Below are 17,675 nucleotides of genomic sequence, written 5' to 3'. Positions count from 1 at the left end.
GCCAGGGAGGCGGGCACGGACGGACCCGCGCCGCGCTCCCGGCCCCGACAGCCCCGAGCCCCGACAGCCCCCAGCCCAGCAAAGGGAAGCGATGCTGATGCTGGACTGCAGTTCAGAGGTGAGGTTTGGGACGGTCTGGCTGTGGTTCGGTCTTGCCGGGAGCCCGGCTGCGGAAGTGAATGAGGGGTTGTTTGCCTGGAGCTGCTGCTGTTAATGTTGGGGCACTAACGCTGTCGATCGGTATTTCTGGTTAAGAGATTAAAAGCCAAAAAAGTCTTTCTTGCACTGCTCTTTATAAAAGGAAATATTTAAAAGGGAGTTGCAAGGAACATGAATATCCAATGATTTGCAAGGGGAATGTTTTTTGCTGTGATGCAGTATTCTGAAACCTGCCGTGCTTACACTGGCAGTAACATTTCTTTTTTTCTTTTGCTTTCCTGTTTCAGTCTGGTAGTTTCAGCAACCTATTTGAGACAGGAACTGGTGTGAATGCACCTGCAGATGCCTCTGGTCAGTCTCCAGCTCACTTGGCTGCTTGTGGTGGTGAAGCTTTTTTCCTACTTTGGCAACTGCAGACAGGAGCAAATCTGAACCAACAGGTAAAAAACACATATGTTTTATTCCTTCCAATTCTAACCTGGCATGTCAATAAATTCACTTAATATTATTGACACACTTTTTATCTAAGAGAGGGTTTTTTGATACTCAGTTGTATTGCATGAGATATCTAGGGTTGCTTATTCTAGAGTAACTTCTAGCATGAACCAGAAATTCTGTCTATATTGCATTAGCAACTTCACTTGCAACATATAATTTAATTTTCACACTTACAGTGCTGCATGCAGATGTCCAAACAACTTAATTTTTTTACACAACCTGAGTATTTATTTTTCCTCCAAAAGTGTGCCCCTACGTCGAGTAAATGTGAGATTCTTACTTGAGTTGCTTAGTTGAATCCCTTATACCTCTGAGCTGGTAGCAAGCTGTTGGTCACAGCAATCCCTGAATGGTGCCAAGAGATGCTGTTAATCTGTGTAGAGAGTATTCTGTGTAAGTTATCTTTTGGAAGGCAAAGGTTAAACAATGAGTATTGCAGGAGACAGCACTTCTGCTTTGTGATGATGAATACATTAGACATTTAATGGTAGTTACCATTACTATACTAGCTATATTCCATTAATCTCTCAGCTCACAACAGACTGGTGTACATAAACAGTAATTTTTGAGAACAAGACAGCTTTATCCTACTCCTCTTCTTGCAAATGACTGTTATATATAAATTGTGTTTTTAGGATTGCCTTGGAGAAGCCCCGATACATAAAGCAGCAAAAGCTGGCAGTTTGGAATGTCTTGCTCTCCTTGTTGCTGGTGATGCTAAAATTGAGTAAGTTGAGTGACATTTTGTAACTTCAGTAAGAGCATCAAAAGATGTGCATTTTACAGAGTACATTTAACTTGCTCAGAACACACATGCTAAGGCTGCAAATATAGCATGACTATAGCCATAGGAGTATTAAAAACTGACATAAACACCAAAGGAGCACCGACCACATGCTCACATGCTGTTGTTTAGCTATATACCTCTGTGATAACTGCTGAGAGAATATTCCTGATCATAATCTCATCCTCTTCTTGCCTTTCTGATATGCTAAAGTCAGTAATTATCTGATGAAAATTTTATTTTAAAATAATTATTCCTTTTTTATTTAATACCAACCCCCTGTATGAGCCATATGCTATCCTTGACAAACCTTCTTGGTATTGATTCTCAGTACTTATTTTTATACACCTGCCTAAATCACCACTTAATCAGCACTTGCTCATTATTCCAGTTTAATTGGTTATTGTCAATTCTGTATTTCAGCTTGTGCAACAACAGTGGACAGACAGCAGCAGACCTTGCACTGGATTATGGCTTTCTGGAATGTGCCAAGTTCCTCAGGACAATTCAGCACACTCAGACAATGAAACTGAGAGGACAGTCTGGATACTCGCTAAGTGACAGACATGGCTTGCAGAGAGAGGATCCAACTGCACAGAAACAAGAAAGTGAAACCAGCAGATCCATAAACAGGAAGAGGAGAAGATCAGATGGTGTGTAACAGTGTTGGTTTAATACAATTCAGAATATTTTTTAAAATGTTTTAGCATCTAAGTAAAACAAATGTTAGTTAGACACAGAGCAGTTAGATTTAGAAGCCTCCTAGTAAGGATGAACTTGCATAGGTACTTAAGGTTAGGGTCTTCTTGGAAATGGACAGTATATGTGGAATGCCACTTAAGAGGCTACTTCAACACAGAAAAAATAAAAATCATGGGTACTCTTACTGATGTACTGATGAAGTAGCTACAGACTTATTTTGTCTCTATGACAGATCTTGTCTCCTAGCTGCCAGAAGAAACAGCTTGTAATCCCAACATGAAATAAGGGGAATCTGAAGTCTGAAGAACCATGACTGGATGATACACTCAGCAGTCAGATGTGTGTGCTGGGACATTGTCTCCTTCTGAGAAGGAGGAAAGCTTGTTTATTGTTACTTCTTACAGAAGAATCTTGTGAGGTTTTTTTTTCCCCTGGAATACTCGTATTCATTCAGTTATAAATAAAAGAGATAGAAAAAATAATTCTCTTGCTTTTTCTGTGTAAGTATGACAGCAAAATTAATAAAATTCAGTAAATACAGCCATTCTTTCCCCACACCTAAAATGCGTCATCAAGAATCCCAGCAACAAACAAGGCCTTTGAACAGATTCATAATGGACAAGACAGCTGGCTAAGTGGAATTTGAAAGGCAGAGGACACTTTATCTTTTTGTCACGAAAGAAGTCCATAAAACAAACAGATTTGGCATTTAATCTACAAAGATTCTAGCAGAAGAAGAAATACTATATAAACCTAAAGTTGTGCTACGGAAAAGTAGAGAGTATTTGTTACCTAATAAATGCATTTGTAAGGAATACAGTTCAAAGCAGGTAACTCTTATTTCTAGAGGTTTAATTTAAAAAAAATAGTTTCTTAATTTAAGTCATTCAACCAACATTTCTACTTCAACTGGGTTTTGATTGACTTAAAGCATTATTTTGATAAATAACAGGAGAGTTTTATCTAGATCAGCTACTGTTGTCTCAACATATTCAGCATGAGAGTGAATTTAAATAGCCTTTGGTCGTTGAGGTAGGCACAGGTTATAATAGGCGTCCTTGTTCCAAAACTCCGGGCCCTTCCAGCCACACCAGCCCTGTCCAAGGAAAAGCAAGAGAGCTTTTAAATCTACTTCAAATTCTGGTTTTCCTGACAGAAATTGAAATTCTGTTTTTCCTGCTTTTTACTATTGAGTCTATTCTTATTTTACTAATTATACTAATCTAAGATGTATGAATTATTTTCAAATGTCTATAGAATGCGATGACAATTTTCAGAAAGTTCTCAATGTGGCTGGAAACACATTAATGGAAGACACATTATAAAAACACTCTCTCCCTCTTCCTCCCTCCCCAGCTTAATTCTTAGAAAGAATCATCTCCTCCCCATCCCACTATCTTCTGCTGCTCCTGAGAGGCTAATGTTATTCTGAAACACCATCATTCTCACAGCTTCCCTTGGTTCCTCCCTAGTCACTTTTGATGAGGAAAGTAGGTTCTGCATTTATTTTATCCTCCTGGACCACTGAACCATTCTAACAGCTAATGGCTGTAACAGTCTTTGTCCTACACATTCTTTGGAAATTGTTTCTTCCTGTGTTCATTTCAAGCTTTGATCATTATAGGCCAGTAAAATATTTCTTAAATAGCTCCTTTTTTTTTTGTTTGTTGGGTTTTTTGTGGGTTTTTGTTTGTTTGGCTTTATTTGCCGGTTTGGTTTTTTTTGTTTGTTTGTTTGGGTTTTTTTGTTGGGCCTACACAAGGGTATCAAAGATTAGAAATAAAAGTTACTATTTCCAACTTAATATGAGAAAGAGAAAAGATATTGATTACCCAGCACTTACAGGATGATTCAGCTGCTTTAAGAGTTTACATTTCTGACACTATATTTACTGGTTTGTAAAGTGCCGCATCATCCCTTTTAGTGGCTTTAAATGTGAAAATGAAATTACATACCTCTGAGCACATTTTCAAAACAATTCACTACCTACCTTCCAATCATTGTTAAAGGCCTGATCTGAGAATGGTTATTGTTGGATTTTTAAAAGAACTTTTAAATTTTAAAATAAATTATTTTCTCTGTTTGATTTAGAGCATCTTACAGCCTGAACAGAATTTTCTGTTTTATTCAAAATATAAAACACATTTATCATATGTACTCCTGGGTAAAAGGGAAGATGCACGAATTCATGTAAAATAAAGAACATTTCTTTATAGTATAACTTGCTGTAGTTTCTGATCTGATACATCTCCAAAGACACTAAGTTTCAGAAACTGACAATACTTAGCATATTGTAGTATGCAGGTTAGCTGGGGTCAGTGCTTCTTCCATAAAGAATGGAGAAGCCATAGAATGGCCACATTGTATTTGGCTGGACATTATTTGTTTAATGCCAAAATACATGTATATACATAAATGTCTGAGTATATATGTGTATTAAGCCTCACCTTTTCCAAAATAACATGCAGATCTTCTCCTCCAGTGTAATGTGGGTCTAGAATCAAGTATTTAATTTGCCCTGTAGTCTCATTCCAAGCCACTCCTAATATTGTGTGAGCCAAAACACCTCCACCTAAAACAGGAGAAACACAGATTGCTGATTTTTTTTTCATTGGCATTAATTTAATATGCAAGGGCTAAATAAAAGTACATCAACACCTTCTATTAACAGATTAGCTTGTATCAAGATGATTCTGAAAGTGTTTCTTTCATAAGATTCTTGACATTATTAAACAATGTATCTTTACTACATCTAAGAAAGGTTAGTTGTAATAACTAAAGTAAATAGAGAACGTATTTTCCAAATTTCTTCCAAGTCAGCAAGGCAGGTTAAATCCTCAGCACTTCCACCAGATGAAGTCAAGAATATTTCAAACATCTCTTTTACACTTTTGTTAAAAGCAACCTAACTGTAGGAAAGAAATCTGCAAAATTTCATGGTTGTAAAAGGACTAAAATTAGTAGAGAAATTGGAATTCCTGGATGAGGTTTATCTGTTGTTTTCTACTATATTACATCAATGAATATTAGGGGCAGAATAGTAAATTCTGATTTCCCTTTCCTTAGCCTGCAAACAGGAGAAGGGGATATTTTGATGAGATAGGCACAGGTCAACTCTTGCATGTTTCTTTCAGACAACATGCAATACTTCCCTGCAATGTTGTACTAATAACTCCACACAGCACATAGGGATTGTAAAACCTCTGGAAGAATACAAGCAAAACCAATACCCAAACCCCATCCTCAAAAAGCCCAAATCCAGCTCTCCAATGACAACAAAAATTAAACCAACCTACAAGAGAGCATTACAGGGAAGGGTACTAAAAAATTTTTCAATACAGGATTCTACATTCTTGAAATTCAGACAAAAAGGCTGCCAAAAGGCCAAGAATATTTAACAGAATCATAGCATGGTTTGGGTTGTAAGGGACTTTATCACCTAGTTCCAACGCCCCTGCCATGGGCAGGTCACCTCCCACTAGACCAGGTGCTCAAAGCTCCATCCATCCTGGCCCTGAGCCTTGGGCCCTCCCCCTGGTCTCAGGGCATCCACAAAGAACTCTGGGCAGCTGTTCTGGTGTCTAACAGGGAAACATTTCTTCCTAACCTCTAATCTAAACCACCACCATACCAAAGTCTGGACTTCTGGCACCTCTGTTTTGAGAAAGTTACAATGTATTATGGAATGACAAATACAGACTGAAAAATTGCTTTAATTAATGTTATTAAAATTGAAAATAATAACATCAATATTGCTAATTTCCTAAAACACAGCATGGAAAAAACACAATTAATGTTGCAGTATTTTACAAATGGCACTTCTTATCATAACAATATTTCAGATTATTAAAACCGGTCTTAAAACAAATTTGGATTATACCCTTCTCTTCCAAGCCACATAAACAGTACTCTTCTCTGAGGGGAAGTTTTGGGGGACTCTTTGAACTTCTGCTCCTCTAGAGAATGGAAGTCAGCTCAAATTCTGACTTAACAGAAATTTATAAAAACACCATTTAGACTGACTTTTTTTTCCATGTTTAATACTGATCTTGAAAGAAATACTAAATAAAAATATACCAACCGGACTAAACTCTATAACTTTTTGAGGCTACCTTGGGAAAACTGTAATTTTTAATTCATCTACAGTTTTGATTAACTTTTGTACAGTAAATTAAATGGGTTCTAATTGAAATGAAATTCAGCACAGGGAAGCCACGCACTTTCATTAGCATTTTTCAATGCTCAAGCACTTACCAATCATAATTGGAGTTCCCTCAGTCTTGAAATGATTAGCAAGCTCTCTTCCCTGCAATGCTAGTTCAGAACCCTGGCTAGGTAAGAAAAACAACAAGAGATTTGTCATTCTCACTAGGTTTACTTCTCTGATTATCCATGATACTTGTTCACTGCATAGATAACTGATTAGAAAGTCACTGTGATTATTCCTGTGTATAAGAAATATACTGATTTTCAGAGAAAATCTGAAAAACATTTTCTAGCACAAGGTCTATTTGCTAGGCAAGGAAATTAATACACACATTTTTAATATCTTGTCTTTGTATTTCTTTATATAGTGGCTAATCTTTTTAAAACCCAGTGAGAGTCTGTGTGCCTACTCTCCAAGTAGGAATGGGTTAAATGCAGACAGAATACAAAATTGGGAAATGATGCACTTATTATAATGGATCCAGTACTGGTGTTGCTGGTGCAGCTGTGAAGTCTTATTTCCATAAAGAATTAGAGATGCTAGCTGGAAATAAGCCCAAGACAAAAATGCTATCCACTGCCAGTGACCAGCTGAAAAAGCTGCATGATTGTTTCCTCTTCTTGGCATGGTATTGATGTTGGTTCTTTGTACACTGAGAAAAACTGGTGCTCCCTTGTAGCAGCACTATGAGCAATGCTACCCAGTTCAGAAAGGAGTGTATTCTATATTCTCATATGCAGGAATAAAAATCTACTGGCAGGGCCTGTCACAGCTGCTATAAATAATAGGTAGATCATGTGCAAGTACAAGCTCTGGAGCAATAAAAAGATTAAAATATAGAAGACCTGCACTATTTTCCTACCATTAAGGATTCCCATTACCATGCTCTTTTAAAATACCTACAGTGTGAATTTACTCTAAATAAACATAACACATGAAAAGTATTTTGGTTTGTATTTTCATACATACTGTTAGTTTATGTTCTTAATTTCATGACTATATTTATTAAATGTTCAGGGTTTTATTAGTCTGCTTAGTGCTTCCTAAATGATAAAAAGTATGGCAGTTTTTCTTCTGATAAATGCTAAAGACTATTCTTTTTGTCCCAAATATCTTCATAGGGTCCTTCATTGTGTATGAGAGCATCAGATTGTCAGAATGGAAACAAATTCCTTGCTTTATTTGTCACACATGCAAAAAGGAGAACATTATTTTCCAGACATCTCAACAATTTGCCTCAATCCTAAACTCACAAGTTAGGTCTGTGGCTGCAGTAATAATCTATTTGTTAGTGTACATTCAGTTCTCTCTGGACATCAGACTGTGTGCCTGCATCAAAAATTGTGGTGCAAAGGCTGAATTCCATATCAATTTGCATATCATGAAGCAATTTATAGATTAAGCAAACCCAATAGGAGCCACATTTCTTGTGGATAGCTTTATAAAACTGGGTAATTTGCTTATTATAGCAATTTATAGCAACTGGAAAGTGAAACCCAAAGCTCCCAAGAAATTTAACTCTACCTTCATCTATAAGCACTTAGCACAACTAAAGTTAGGAATGGAGGGTTAATTATACTTCTTCTTTAATTATACCTCTTCTCCCATGCACTGTGATCATGATTTGCATTTTAAGGCATTCAGTCTTTCTAGCAATTACCAAGCTACTAAACAGGCAGTGATTCTTACCTGACAAATAATATTTTGGATGTTATTCCAAAAAGCTGATTCAAAACAAGCTGTACCTCAATCGAACCAATCCATTGCCGTGACCCAACAAACGCTGCAGGCTTGTCTCCAGCATCAACCAGTGCCTTTGCAACATCATAATGAGGAAGAAACCCAAATATCAACAACAACATATAGTAGGGAATTCCACCACTTTGTGTCAACAAAGTTGCTTTATATATGTGGGCATGTGTTTTGAACCTAGGTGTTTAAAAGCAGACCAATGGATGCTGAATTCATTCACTGCAGTTCTGTTTTGGAATGTCCCTTTGAGTAGTAACGCAGAACTGTGTCCACGAGCAGAGACTACAATCCCAGGTCCACAGGCAGACTTTAGGCTGGGAGGGGGACCACTGAGCTCTTTGATAATGGACTACATCATTTGTGCACTGCAGAAGCCACTGCACAGACTGAAAGGCTTGGATTTCTATTGAAAGCACTAAGGAAAGGATCCATAAAATAGTGCTCTGAGGAAGAGGCTACTGATCCATGTCAAAGGTTATGGTTTATTTTAAACTCTTCATCATTCTGAGCCTTTTATCTTACATTCAGCACTTGAGAGGGACATTTTCTGCTCAGGACACAAAGCCCAAAGGTCTTCTGAGGGCTCCTGCCCTCTTTCAGATGCCTAAATATACTACTGGAGTGCACAGATTTCAATAGCATTCAGGTGTGGATTGAGAAATGTTCAGGAAATGTAGTTTTACCTTTAGTGTTCACATCCCTGCTACACATAATGAATGTATTTTCATGGAATGAATTAAACTTTACTAAAAATGTTCAGTAAATAACTGTAACATGAAGAATTATATTTAGAAGACAGAAGGTAACTGCAGTATTCCTTGACAGGCATACCCAAGTATGGGTATTAGCTACAAGCCTACAGTTTTAATTCAGTGCTGTTAACAAAAATGAACAATTCAGGTATGCATTTAAATTCAAAACAGAAAAAGAAGTGAAGGAGATTCAAAAATCAGGAAAAGTGCACTACTGTCGAAGGCAAAGTTGCAAAAATTGTCAGTAAATTCGTGTGTAGCATTTGGGAACTAATCCAGCTGTCATTGAATATGACAGCCAGTTTTAAAACTGATTTTAGTATGACACATTGGGTTCTTTGTTCTTTTCATTTGACAAAAACACTGAAAATCTCATATCACAGCTTCTAATAGAACATTAATCCAAGGAAACATTTATTTAATGTATCTTATTTGTACACATAATGTCACCCAACACAAACAATTCAGAACCACCAGTCCAATTTAAGGGACAAAAAATATCTTCTAAAATCTGCAAATTTGATATTTAAAAATAATCTACACAAACACAAATAAGCACAAAATAATCTCCTTAAATGTTCTGTACCTGTTGAATTTCCTTGTGTGTTGGTATAGGTCTATCCATGTAGCCTTGGTGCTTGAACCAAGAGCAGATTGTCTGCAGAGAGCGATAGGCACAGCCCCAGCCACTGTCATCGACGCGGTCCTGCATGTAGTGGTGGTAGCTGTACACACCTTGCACTAAACAAACCTGCACAGGAGGGACAACACACAGGTATCTCAGCACACTTGCACCAGTTTGCAGAGAAGTCACATCACCTGGCACTTGCACTGTAAAGTTTGCAGTTGGGGACTGCAAATCTTTGGAAGATTCAAAGGGTCATGATTAACTGCACCTCATTTTGTCTCCTAAACTCATAGTTTTAGTTTCTTGTCCTTCTAAGAAACTTTTTAGAATACATGCTAAAATCATGGACATTATTTTCCCAAGAAAATCCGATTTCTTTGGGACAAATACAACAAATTAAAGCAATGCCATTTTGTGGAGAGGAGCCCATTTGCTTAAAAGGTCAAGCCGATTATTTCACTTTCTCATCTGCACATCATTTATTACCTAAATTACTTCTTTCAATAAAAAAACCACTCAATTAAAATAAAAAGGTACTTTCTGCAAAATGTTTCAATTTAAACTTACCATACCAGACTCCATGCCAGGTGAACTAAGATGTAAATGTGGATTTCTGAGATATCCATCTTTATATGGTTCATCTGGAAAATGATAAGCATTTGCTCTCTTGAAATATGGTCTGTCACAAGGCAGATTGTATAACCCATGCAATTCCTACATGCAAGTTCAAATAAAAATAAGAAACACAATTCAAATTTTGGATTAAAAGAAAGACCACATTGTAAGCAGCAATAAAGATAAAATTTTAATAGCATAGTTTAGCAAATTATTAAAACAGGCTTAATTAAACACTCAGCAGGTATGTTTACTACTAGACGTCTCCTCTGCAGGGAAGCTTATGCAGGCTTACCTCCCTTCTAAAGGGCCCAGTACTTTATGCAGTCCTGTTACATAACACCTGCTGCTGGGGCCCCACTGAAATACCACGAGTAACAGGTTTGTTATGAGAGCATGATAAAATACACCATCATAGAAAAAGATTACAGTTTTATCTACACAGTAATGTAGATACACACACCCAATTATAATCTTAACTGATATGGGAGCATACAAATAACACGTACTGACACAAAGTAAAGATATTGGGCTAATGGTTCAAGCAGATTCAGTCTATTTTAAAATCTCTTAAGCTCTGTTTGCCACACAGCAGCCACACTTAAAGAGATATATTGTCTTATTTCACAGAGCTTAAGAGTGAAAGGCATGATGAGATCATCTAGGATAATGTGTGTAACACAGGTAATACATTTTAGGCAGATGACCCAGTACTGAACCCAGCTAGAGGAGCTGCAGTAACACTTCCCATCAGTGGGTTAGAGTGAACAGCAGACAAAGAGAGCAAGAAACACAGGCAGTGCCACCAGTGCCTGAGGCCTCTGCAAACACAAGGCTAGACTGGGTTTTATATACCCAGTAATGCTTCACACAAAAAAAGTCCCCAGTTTATACACCTCTAAGCTGCATAATATTCTTTCCCTGCTCTCAGTACATGCAATTGTGTGACCTAAACTGGTATCAGTCTCAATCTGAAAGGACTGGCACAGCTCAACCTTCTTCCACCTCATCCATATTCTTTTTTCTAGATGCCAACCCAAAGGCAAAAACAAGGCAAAATCTAGCTAAGTCTGGTCAGCTGTGAGCTACAAAAAGCAGCCCCTCCAAACAGACAAAAACCCCACAACACCACAAAACCCCAAGAAAGAAACCAAAACAAACAAAACCCCCAACAAGCCCTTCAGGACATATGTAAAAACCTGAATGTAGTAGTAACACGCCAAAAGTAAACTGATGTTCTACCATAGAAGGAAAAAAAAGGGAGAAATTCAAAGAATACTTTACTGGAAGTATAATTTAGAGAAATTATTTATCAACCAAATTTTATGTACTTTTGAAGTTTCTGTTGTTCCCTCACAAAAATGAGATCTGGCACATTCTATAAAATAACTTCTAATGAATCAAGTTTCCACATTCAATATACTGCTTTGGTTATAATAAAAATGAATCTAAAATACAGCAGTATCTGCTAGTATTTGTTCTACATTGACTAAATGGAAAGCCCTACCACTGCTACAATTACAGTAATTAAAAAGAAAAGATCTGGTTCTGTTACTGTTGGCTTTACCTTTCTGTAACTTTCCAGCTGATCATCTGAAATACCCGTAGGATATGAGACTGTTACGAGGTGATTTTTTCCTGGTAACATGAAATGAAACTGTTCTGGTACCACAATTGAAGTTCCTTTCACATATTTCATGATACATCTTTCCATGTCAGTTAATTGCCCATGAATTGCTTTCACTAGGAGATTTTGTACCCTGCAAAGTACAAGGGAGAATATTTCAAAAGTAGAGCAGTGATTGTGAATGATTTTTTCTCACAGCTGTGAGTTATACAATACCTAAATGCATGTCTGACCTGGTCAGATGACTGCACTACTTCAATGCTTCTGCTCCCACAGGAAAAGGCAGAGCCCAACTGTGCCTTACTCAAAGCTTGTCTGCACACAGAAATGAGTCCTTAGTGACTCAGTCCTCCCAAATGTGGCTACCCTGCTCTCATATCAGAAACACAATCAGTATGAGCATTTGCCAAAATAAAAATTAAATACATGAGTAAATGTGGGGTTTTTTTTGCATTTTATCCACACCATTTAGTGTCGTTCAGAGTCAAATCATATGGAAAAAATGCAAGGAAAAAAATAGGCAGACTCGAATGTTGTCCATCTGTACCTACCCAGCTGCACCCCCAAATGTACGGCTGAGATTACAAACTCATCAAATACACCCAACTCTTACTTTTATACACCTCACATACAAAAATTTCTAGAACATTTTCCTGACTTTCTCAATTCTTTGCTAAACAATGGTTATGAGTTATTAAGTCTGTCAGACATTGATAAACTGAATTTTTTATAGACAGCAAAAGGATCATGTCTCAAGATAATTGAAGTTAACAGCTGTCTACATGAGCTTTTATTATTTATACAGTTAAAATTACATCACAAAAATACTACATATTTTTCATTAAACTGATGAATGATATAGTTTTACTTCATTATTTCAAGAAAAAGCAGAAATGAAGCTGAAAAAATGCAAGTTCAGGATAACACTTACTTTCCCCATGGCTCTTCTGGAGAAACAGATACAACAACATCAACTGGTAATGTCATATTTATGTAGTGATGTTCCTTCTTTTCCCTTTCAATGACTGGAGCCAAAGCAGCTAATGAAGATGTCATTTCCAACATGAGGTCTACATTGATTATCTGCTGCTGCAGAGAATAAAGACACCAACGTTACATCTCCAACTACACATGAAGCAATAAGGCAAAAGTAAGATTGCAGGTATTTGGTATCAAACTCAGTAATGAAATACTTAGGTCAGGAAAAAGCTGGTAATGTTGAAGACAAACTTCCATGTGCTGATCTACCAGAGGTGGATATCTGCATTCATGTTGAGTCTCAATAATTTTAAAAGCATTCTTTAAAGTCATGTCAATGCCTATTTGTGTACATAAAAGCCTAGGGAGGGCAAGTCTAAAAATGTTTAAATGATAATTTTTCTTGTGTATTAGAAACATACCGTATCCTGTAACTTTTTATCCTTTTTTTTCCCAAGCTTTCGTTTGGTCTCATCATCTTGATCAAATCTGAATTATCAATAGAAAGAGAAATTTCTATAAGATGAAATTAATCTCTTAACCACTCCCCCCAATTTTTAAATATACTTACTGTATAAATCTTCTTATCTCCTTACATGCAGACTCATCAGTCAGCTCTGGAACTGTGGTCATACCATTGTTAGGCCACACATAGACTGAACTGTGGCAAATTCTGAATACAAGAACCTCGGAGGACAGTTTGTTTTCAAGATCACTGAAAACATATCCTAACGCCTTTTTTGTTGATGCCTCTGAAACACAGTAAGCATATAATTAGCCTAGAAAATTCTCCCACAATTTTGTTGTAGCTGCTGGGCACACATTTAAGAATTTTTTTTGACTTGGAATAAAAATGCAAGTGCTGTTATGATCAGAAAAACGACTGGGTAAACAAAACTGAGGTACGATTTCACTTAACAGGTCTGTCTCAAACATTCACAGTCACCTCCCTGAGCAAAAGTGTACTGTTTCTCTCAGATACTGTCAAACTTACAGAAGAATAATCTACTCTGCTGTCACCACATCTAGTAAGTCTTAGCCAAGCCTATGGCTGCAAACTTCCATGTACAAACTTCTATGTATATTTAGGGTTTTGAAAAAAATCCTGAAAATATTCAATCTGAGTCACTCACATGTTTCTGACCTCATATAATTGTTCAGAAATACTAACCAAATTCAGACTAATCTTTGGAAAAGCAGGGCCTACATTCCAGCTGAGGACCAAATTTCGGCCAGCATAAACCTGTATGCCACAGTCTGGTTTGCCTGAAACTTTATTACTGGTATGTACAGTTGTTTTGCAGAGCTTGTAGGGTGTTTTACCCACACCTTACAGCCTGAACCTATAATGGATATGACACTGTTGGATATGATAAAGTAACTGGCACATTAGCCACATTTTTTTCCTTACTGTGAGGGTTAAAAACCATTACTTTGAATACAGTACTAACAAGCCATCAAAGACTATGCTGTATCTCTCTGATGCATTAACTTATATTTGGTCACTATTAGATAACTTTTGTACTAGAAATCTGTAAAAACTACATTATTAGAAAAGTCAAAGGAAAATTGCTCCAAAAGAAAAAGCTCAGTGACCTTCAAAAGGAACAGTGTACCTTATTTACCCACTAACAGGTGTGAATACCATGCACTTGGACAATTCAACCACCACTCTGCTTCACTGTGGTTACAATTCACTACACCATACACATAACCCTTCTCTGAGGATGCAACTCACAAAAGGCTGTTTTGGATTAGCAACACTTCTGCTCCACATCACAAACTCAAATAAGCCCAAGTTCCTTATCAAGGTTCACTAGATGGAATTCATTGTTTCTGCTAGAGACACATCCTTTTAAAATGCAGAATGACTGAGAGCTGAGCTAAAAACAGCCTCCTTCCCCATCCTGCCTTGTGACAGCTCAATGGCCCCTGAGAGCCCTGAGCAGGCCTTCTGAGGAAAATGGCACTCTACTGTAACAATGGGGGACTACAGGAGCCCCTTCATGCTTTATGGACCAGTCCCTGGCTATCACATGGAATTGCAGTAGCCAATCCTGCCTAAATTCAGTAGAGTGACTCGTTAGCTTGTTCCCCTTCTCTATGTCTCTGGAAAGATTGGACCACAGTCTCAAAATTGTATTATATTAATACAGTCCAATTATAACAAAATTCATTGCCTTAAAGTTATTCTGTTTGCTTAGAATTTCAGAATCAACTTCAGCTTCAAGGTGAAAAATGATCCCAATAACATATCCACAAGTAAGAAATATATGCAAATGAAATTAGTTAAAAATGTCAATGTAAAATGTCTTTCAAATTAAAACAAAAAACATAGGATGGAAAAAGAGTGTCAGAAAATTTATAGAGATAAAGAATAATCTTTACAGGTTTGTGAAGAAGCACTTAACACCTGGTAAAATGCCAAAAAATTGTTTCTTAATAAAAGTTAAAATAAGTATTGAGAAATCTATTAGTGTTATAGACACACCATCAGTCGTTGCAAGCTGAAATGCAAGATCCAAGCCTCCTCTGATTCTGAAGAGTATATCCATAGCTTCTAGAATTACCTAAGAAGAAAAAAGAAGCAATAAAAATGAACAGCCATTTCAACATGCCTTCTCTCAAGCCACAACTGACTGCTGTTATACCAGTGTGCAAGCACAGCAGCAATTACTGCACCTGCTCAGGTAACACAAGGCCAGTGAATAAACAGGGAAGTGAGTGGTGCAGCAGTGCACAGTTGCTGCAACCAGCACCTCAATTACACCTTGGAACACATTTCCTACCTTGATAAAAAAAGCCATAATTCTAGACTTCTACCATATAGAAATACTTCAGGTAAAACGTCATTGTGTCTCATTGTTTCAATCCAAATGTCATGTTTCCCATAATATACCATTTTCCAATACATTGTAATAACAAAATCTGCTTTCAGACCATAAACTTTTTTTTTAAACTAATGATTTCCCAGATTCTGAAGTGAATTGTTCATACTGATAAATTGTTTGTACTTTTGAGGTTGTTTTTGTTTTGTTTTGTTTTGTTTTTTTTGGCTGAAGACAACTATTATTCTCAGCTGCAGACCCTAGAATGCCTGGAGGGTTACTGTGAGTCAGGAACAATTGCCAGTTGTTGCCATGACTGATGCCATGATATTTGAACTGTAAGAGAGTTTATCTGTATGGATGCAGGCTCTGCAGAGCCAAATCACTTCAAGACAGGAACAGCTGCTGCCTCTGGCCACGTGTTTTTACCTTTTTCTGTTAGATGTATGCTATATAGCTCACACCTCTGCTGTAATCATATTTTTCTAGATTCAGCAGTAATTTAAGCATTCTTTTATATATATATATATATATATATATATTCTTCCATTTCAAGTAAAGCAAGGACAGAACTGAGCAAAAAGCGAATTAGCCACATCTGCAAGTATGCACTCCTTAGTCAGGAAATCAGTTTCAGGGAAATGAGAAAAAACAAAGAGGGGGAGGAGTATGTGTGTGTCATACACAACCTCTAGAACTAAGGCTGAGTTTCATATTTGATAGGAGAGCAGCTTATGCCACCACAGAGACCAGCCAGCTGTTTCTTCCCCCTTCCCAAGTCCCTGCTCTGTGTCCTCCTAACTGCTCACTGCAGATATTTTAGCATGAACTTCACCAGACAGCTCATGCAGATGGAAAGACACCCTTCTAGGCAGAGAGGACTTTTCAGACAGATCAATCCCCAATCAAGTTCAATGTACCAGACAAAAACAGCTGTGGCAGTACGGAGAGGAACAAAAGGCGACAGATGAGTGTGGGTAATGCTCACAGTCCACAGAAAGAGTGATTAAACAGCTCAAAAAAACCTACCAAGCACCTGTAAAAATAATTATAGTAGGACACTCTGGAAAGATTGCACAACTGTTTGCTAACAAAGTATGAGACAATTCCATGTGCAATGCCATTGCTACTCATGAAATAAAAAACCCCACAACATAGGACTAATTTTCTTTCCATTAAAAGCATTCTAAAGAGAAATATGCAAAATATGCATGACTGTTAAAATATAATAATATACTACAATTTATCTGCTGGTAAAGGATTTTCATGTTTCAATGATTCTGGAGTGCCAGAAACAGTTTGGCTCCTGAAGCATAATCCTGAATTATTTTAGACAACACAGTTATCTGCATTAACAGAGTCTTGGAGTGTGGGACCCACAAAAGTTCCAGCCAGAACGTGAAAAAAATGTTTGCCTGGGTTGATGCAAATGTTTTTTATTGGAATTATTACTATGCAAGAATAATGTTCATGAATAAAAAGAAGAGCTCTGCAAAAGCAGCTGCTTTTGATAGTGGCTTATCATGGACATCACAGCATGGGTGAAGTTAGAAAGAACCACAGTGGGTCACAGAATCACAGAATCTTCTGAGTTGGAAGGGAACCACAAGGACAATGAGTGCAACACCTAAGTGAATGGCCCATAAGGGGGATCAAACCCACAACCTTATTGTTAGGGTGATGTGGTCCCATGTCCTTGCTCAAGCAGGGTCATCCTAGAACACATTGCCCAGGATTGCGTCCAGACAGTTCCTGAGTATCTGCACTGAGGGAGACTCCACACTGTCTCTGGACAATCTGTTCCATTGCTGTCACGGCACAGTAAAGAAGCTCTTTCTGAAGCTCTGTTCAGGTGAAACTTCCTGGGCATCATGCTCTGCCCGAGGCCTCTTGTCCTATTGCTTGGCACAAGCGAGAAGAGCCTCGCATCATTCTGATGACCTCTTCCAAAAAATCCACGACTAAAGCCAGGCAAACCGAGTCCCCCAAAGGCGACGGAGAACGGCAGGGGCTATAGGAAGGCGTCAGTGCGGGAGGCGCCACTGCCCCCCGTGTGACACAGCCTGGGTCCTGCAGAAAGGGGATCGAGGGGGGCTCTGCACCTGCACCCGAGGTACCCTTGGGGCTGGAGGCCCAAACGCGACG

General features: G+C 37.8%; 2 protein-coding genes across 3 annotated transcripts; one reads left to right on the top strand and one right to left on the bottom strand.

Annotated features, from left to right (window-relative positions):
- Positions 1-6: 6 nt before the first annotated feature.
- Positions 7-2,625, top strand: ANKRD37 (ankyrin repeat domain 37). Its single transcript, XM_031066603.1, has 5 exons — positions 7-118; positions 447-599; positions 1,293-1,384; positions 1,865-2,094; positions 2,376-2,625. Exons 1-5 carry the CDS (start codon positions 92-94, stop codon positions 2,387-2,389), a joined length of 516 nt encoding a protein of 171 aa, XP_030922463.1. The 5' UTR covers positions 7-91; the 3' UTR covers positions 2,390-2,625.
- Positions 2,563-15,269, bottom strand: UFSP2 (UFM1 specific peptidase 2). Of its 2 annotated transcripts, none has more exons than XM_031066589.1 (11): positions 15,194-15,269; positions 13,274-13,454; positions 13,125-13,191; positions 12,656-12,813; positions 11,665-11,857; positions 10,050-10,196; positions 9,441-9,605; positions 8,040-8,164; positions 6,398-6,474; positions 4,591-4,715; positions 2,563-3,239 (listed from the first exon to the last, which is right to left on the bottom strand). In XM_031066589.1, the coding sequence occupies exons 1-11, from the start codon at positions 15,255-15,257 to the stop codon at positions 3,153-3,155; spliced, it is 1,389 nt and encodes a 462-aa protein (XP_030922449.1). In that variant the 5' UTR covers positions 15,258-15,269; the 3' UTR covers positions 2,563-3,152. The 2 variants fall into 2 exon arrangements, with proteins under 2 accessions (XP_030922449.1, XP_030922456.1); XM_031066596.1 differs by having other exon boundaries at positions 2,780-3,239; positions 12,656-12,810.
- Positions 15,270-17,675: the final 2,406 nt, after the last annotated feature.

The sequence above is a fragment of the Geospiza fortis genome, unplaced genomic scaffold (genome assembly GCF_000277835.1).
Source record: "Geospiza fortis unplaced genomic scaffold, GeoFor_1.0 scaffold40, whole genome shotgun sequence".
In the NCBI taxonomy this organism is placed as follows: Eukaryota; Metazoa; Chordata; class Aves; order Passeriformes; family Thraupidae; genus Geospiza; species Geospiza fortis.
The sequence above is the reverse complement of the archived record's forward strand: the minus strand, read 5'-3'. Positions and strand labels throughout refer to the sequence as shown.

Bases quoted from the DNA above. Each gene is read 5' to 3' on its own strand.
- ANKRD37 (XM_031066603.1), top strand. From the start codon at position 92: ATGCTGATGCTGGACTGCAGTTCAGAG. The intron at 119-446 runs GTGAGGTTTGGG...TTCCTGTTTCAG, and splicing joins TGCTGGACTGCAGTTCAGAG to TCTGGTAGTTTCAGCAACCT. The intron at 600-1,292 runs GTAAAAAACACA...TTGTGTTTTTAG, and splicing joins GAGCAAATCTGAACCAACAG to GATTGCCTTGGAGAAGCCCC.
- UFSP2 (XM_031066589.1), bottom strand. From the start codon at position 15,257: ATGGATATACTCTTCAGAATCAGAGGAGGCTTGGATCTTGCATTTCAG. The intron at 9,606-10,049 runs GTAAGTTTAAAT...CCTCCTGTGCAG, and splicing joins CTGGCATGGAGTCTGGTATG to GTTTGTTTAGTGCAAGGTGT. The intron at 4,716-6,397 runs GTAAGTGCTTGA...CTCCTGTTTTAG, and splicing joins GGGAACTCCAATTATGATTG to GTGGAGGTGTTTTGGCTCAC.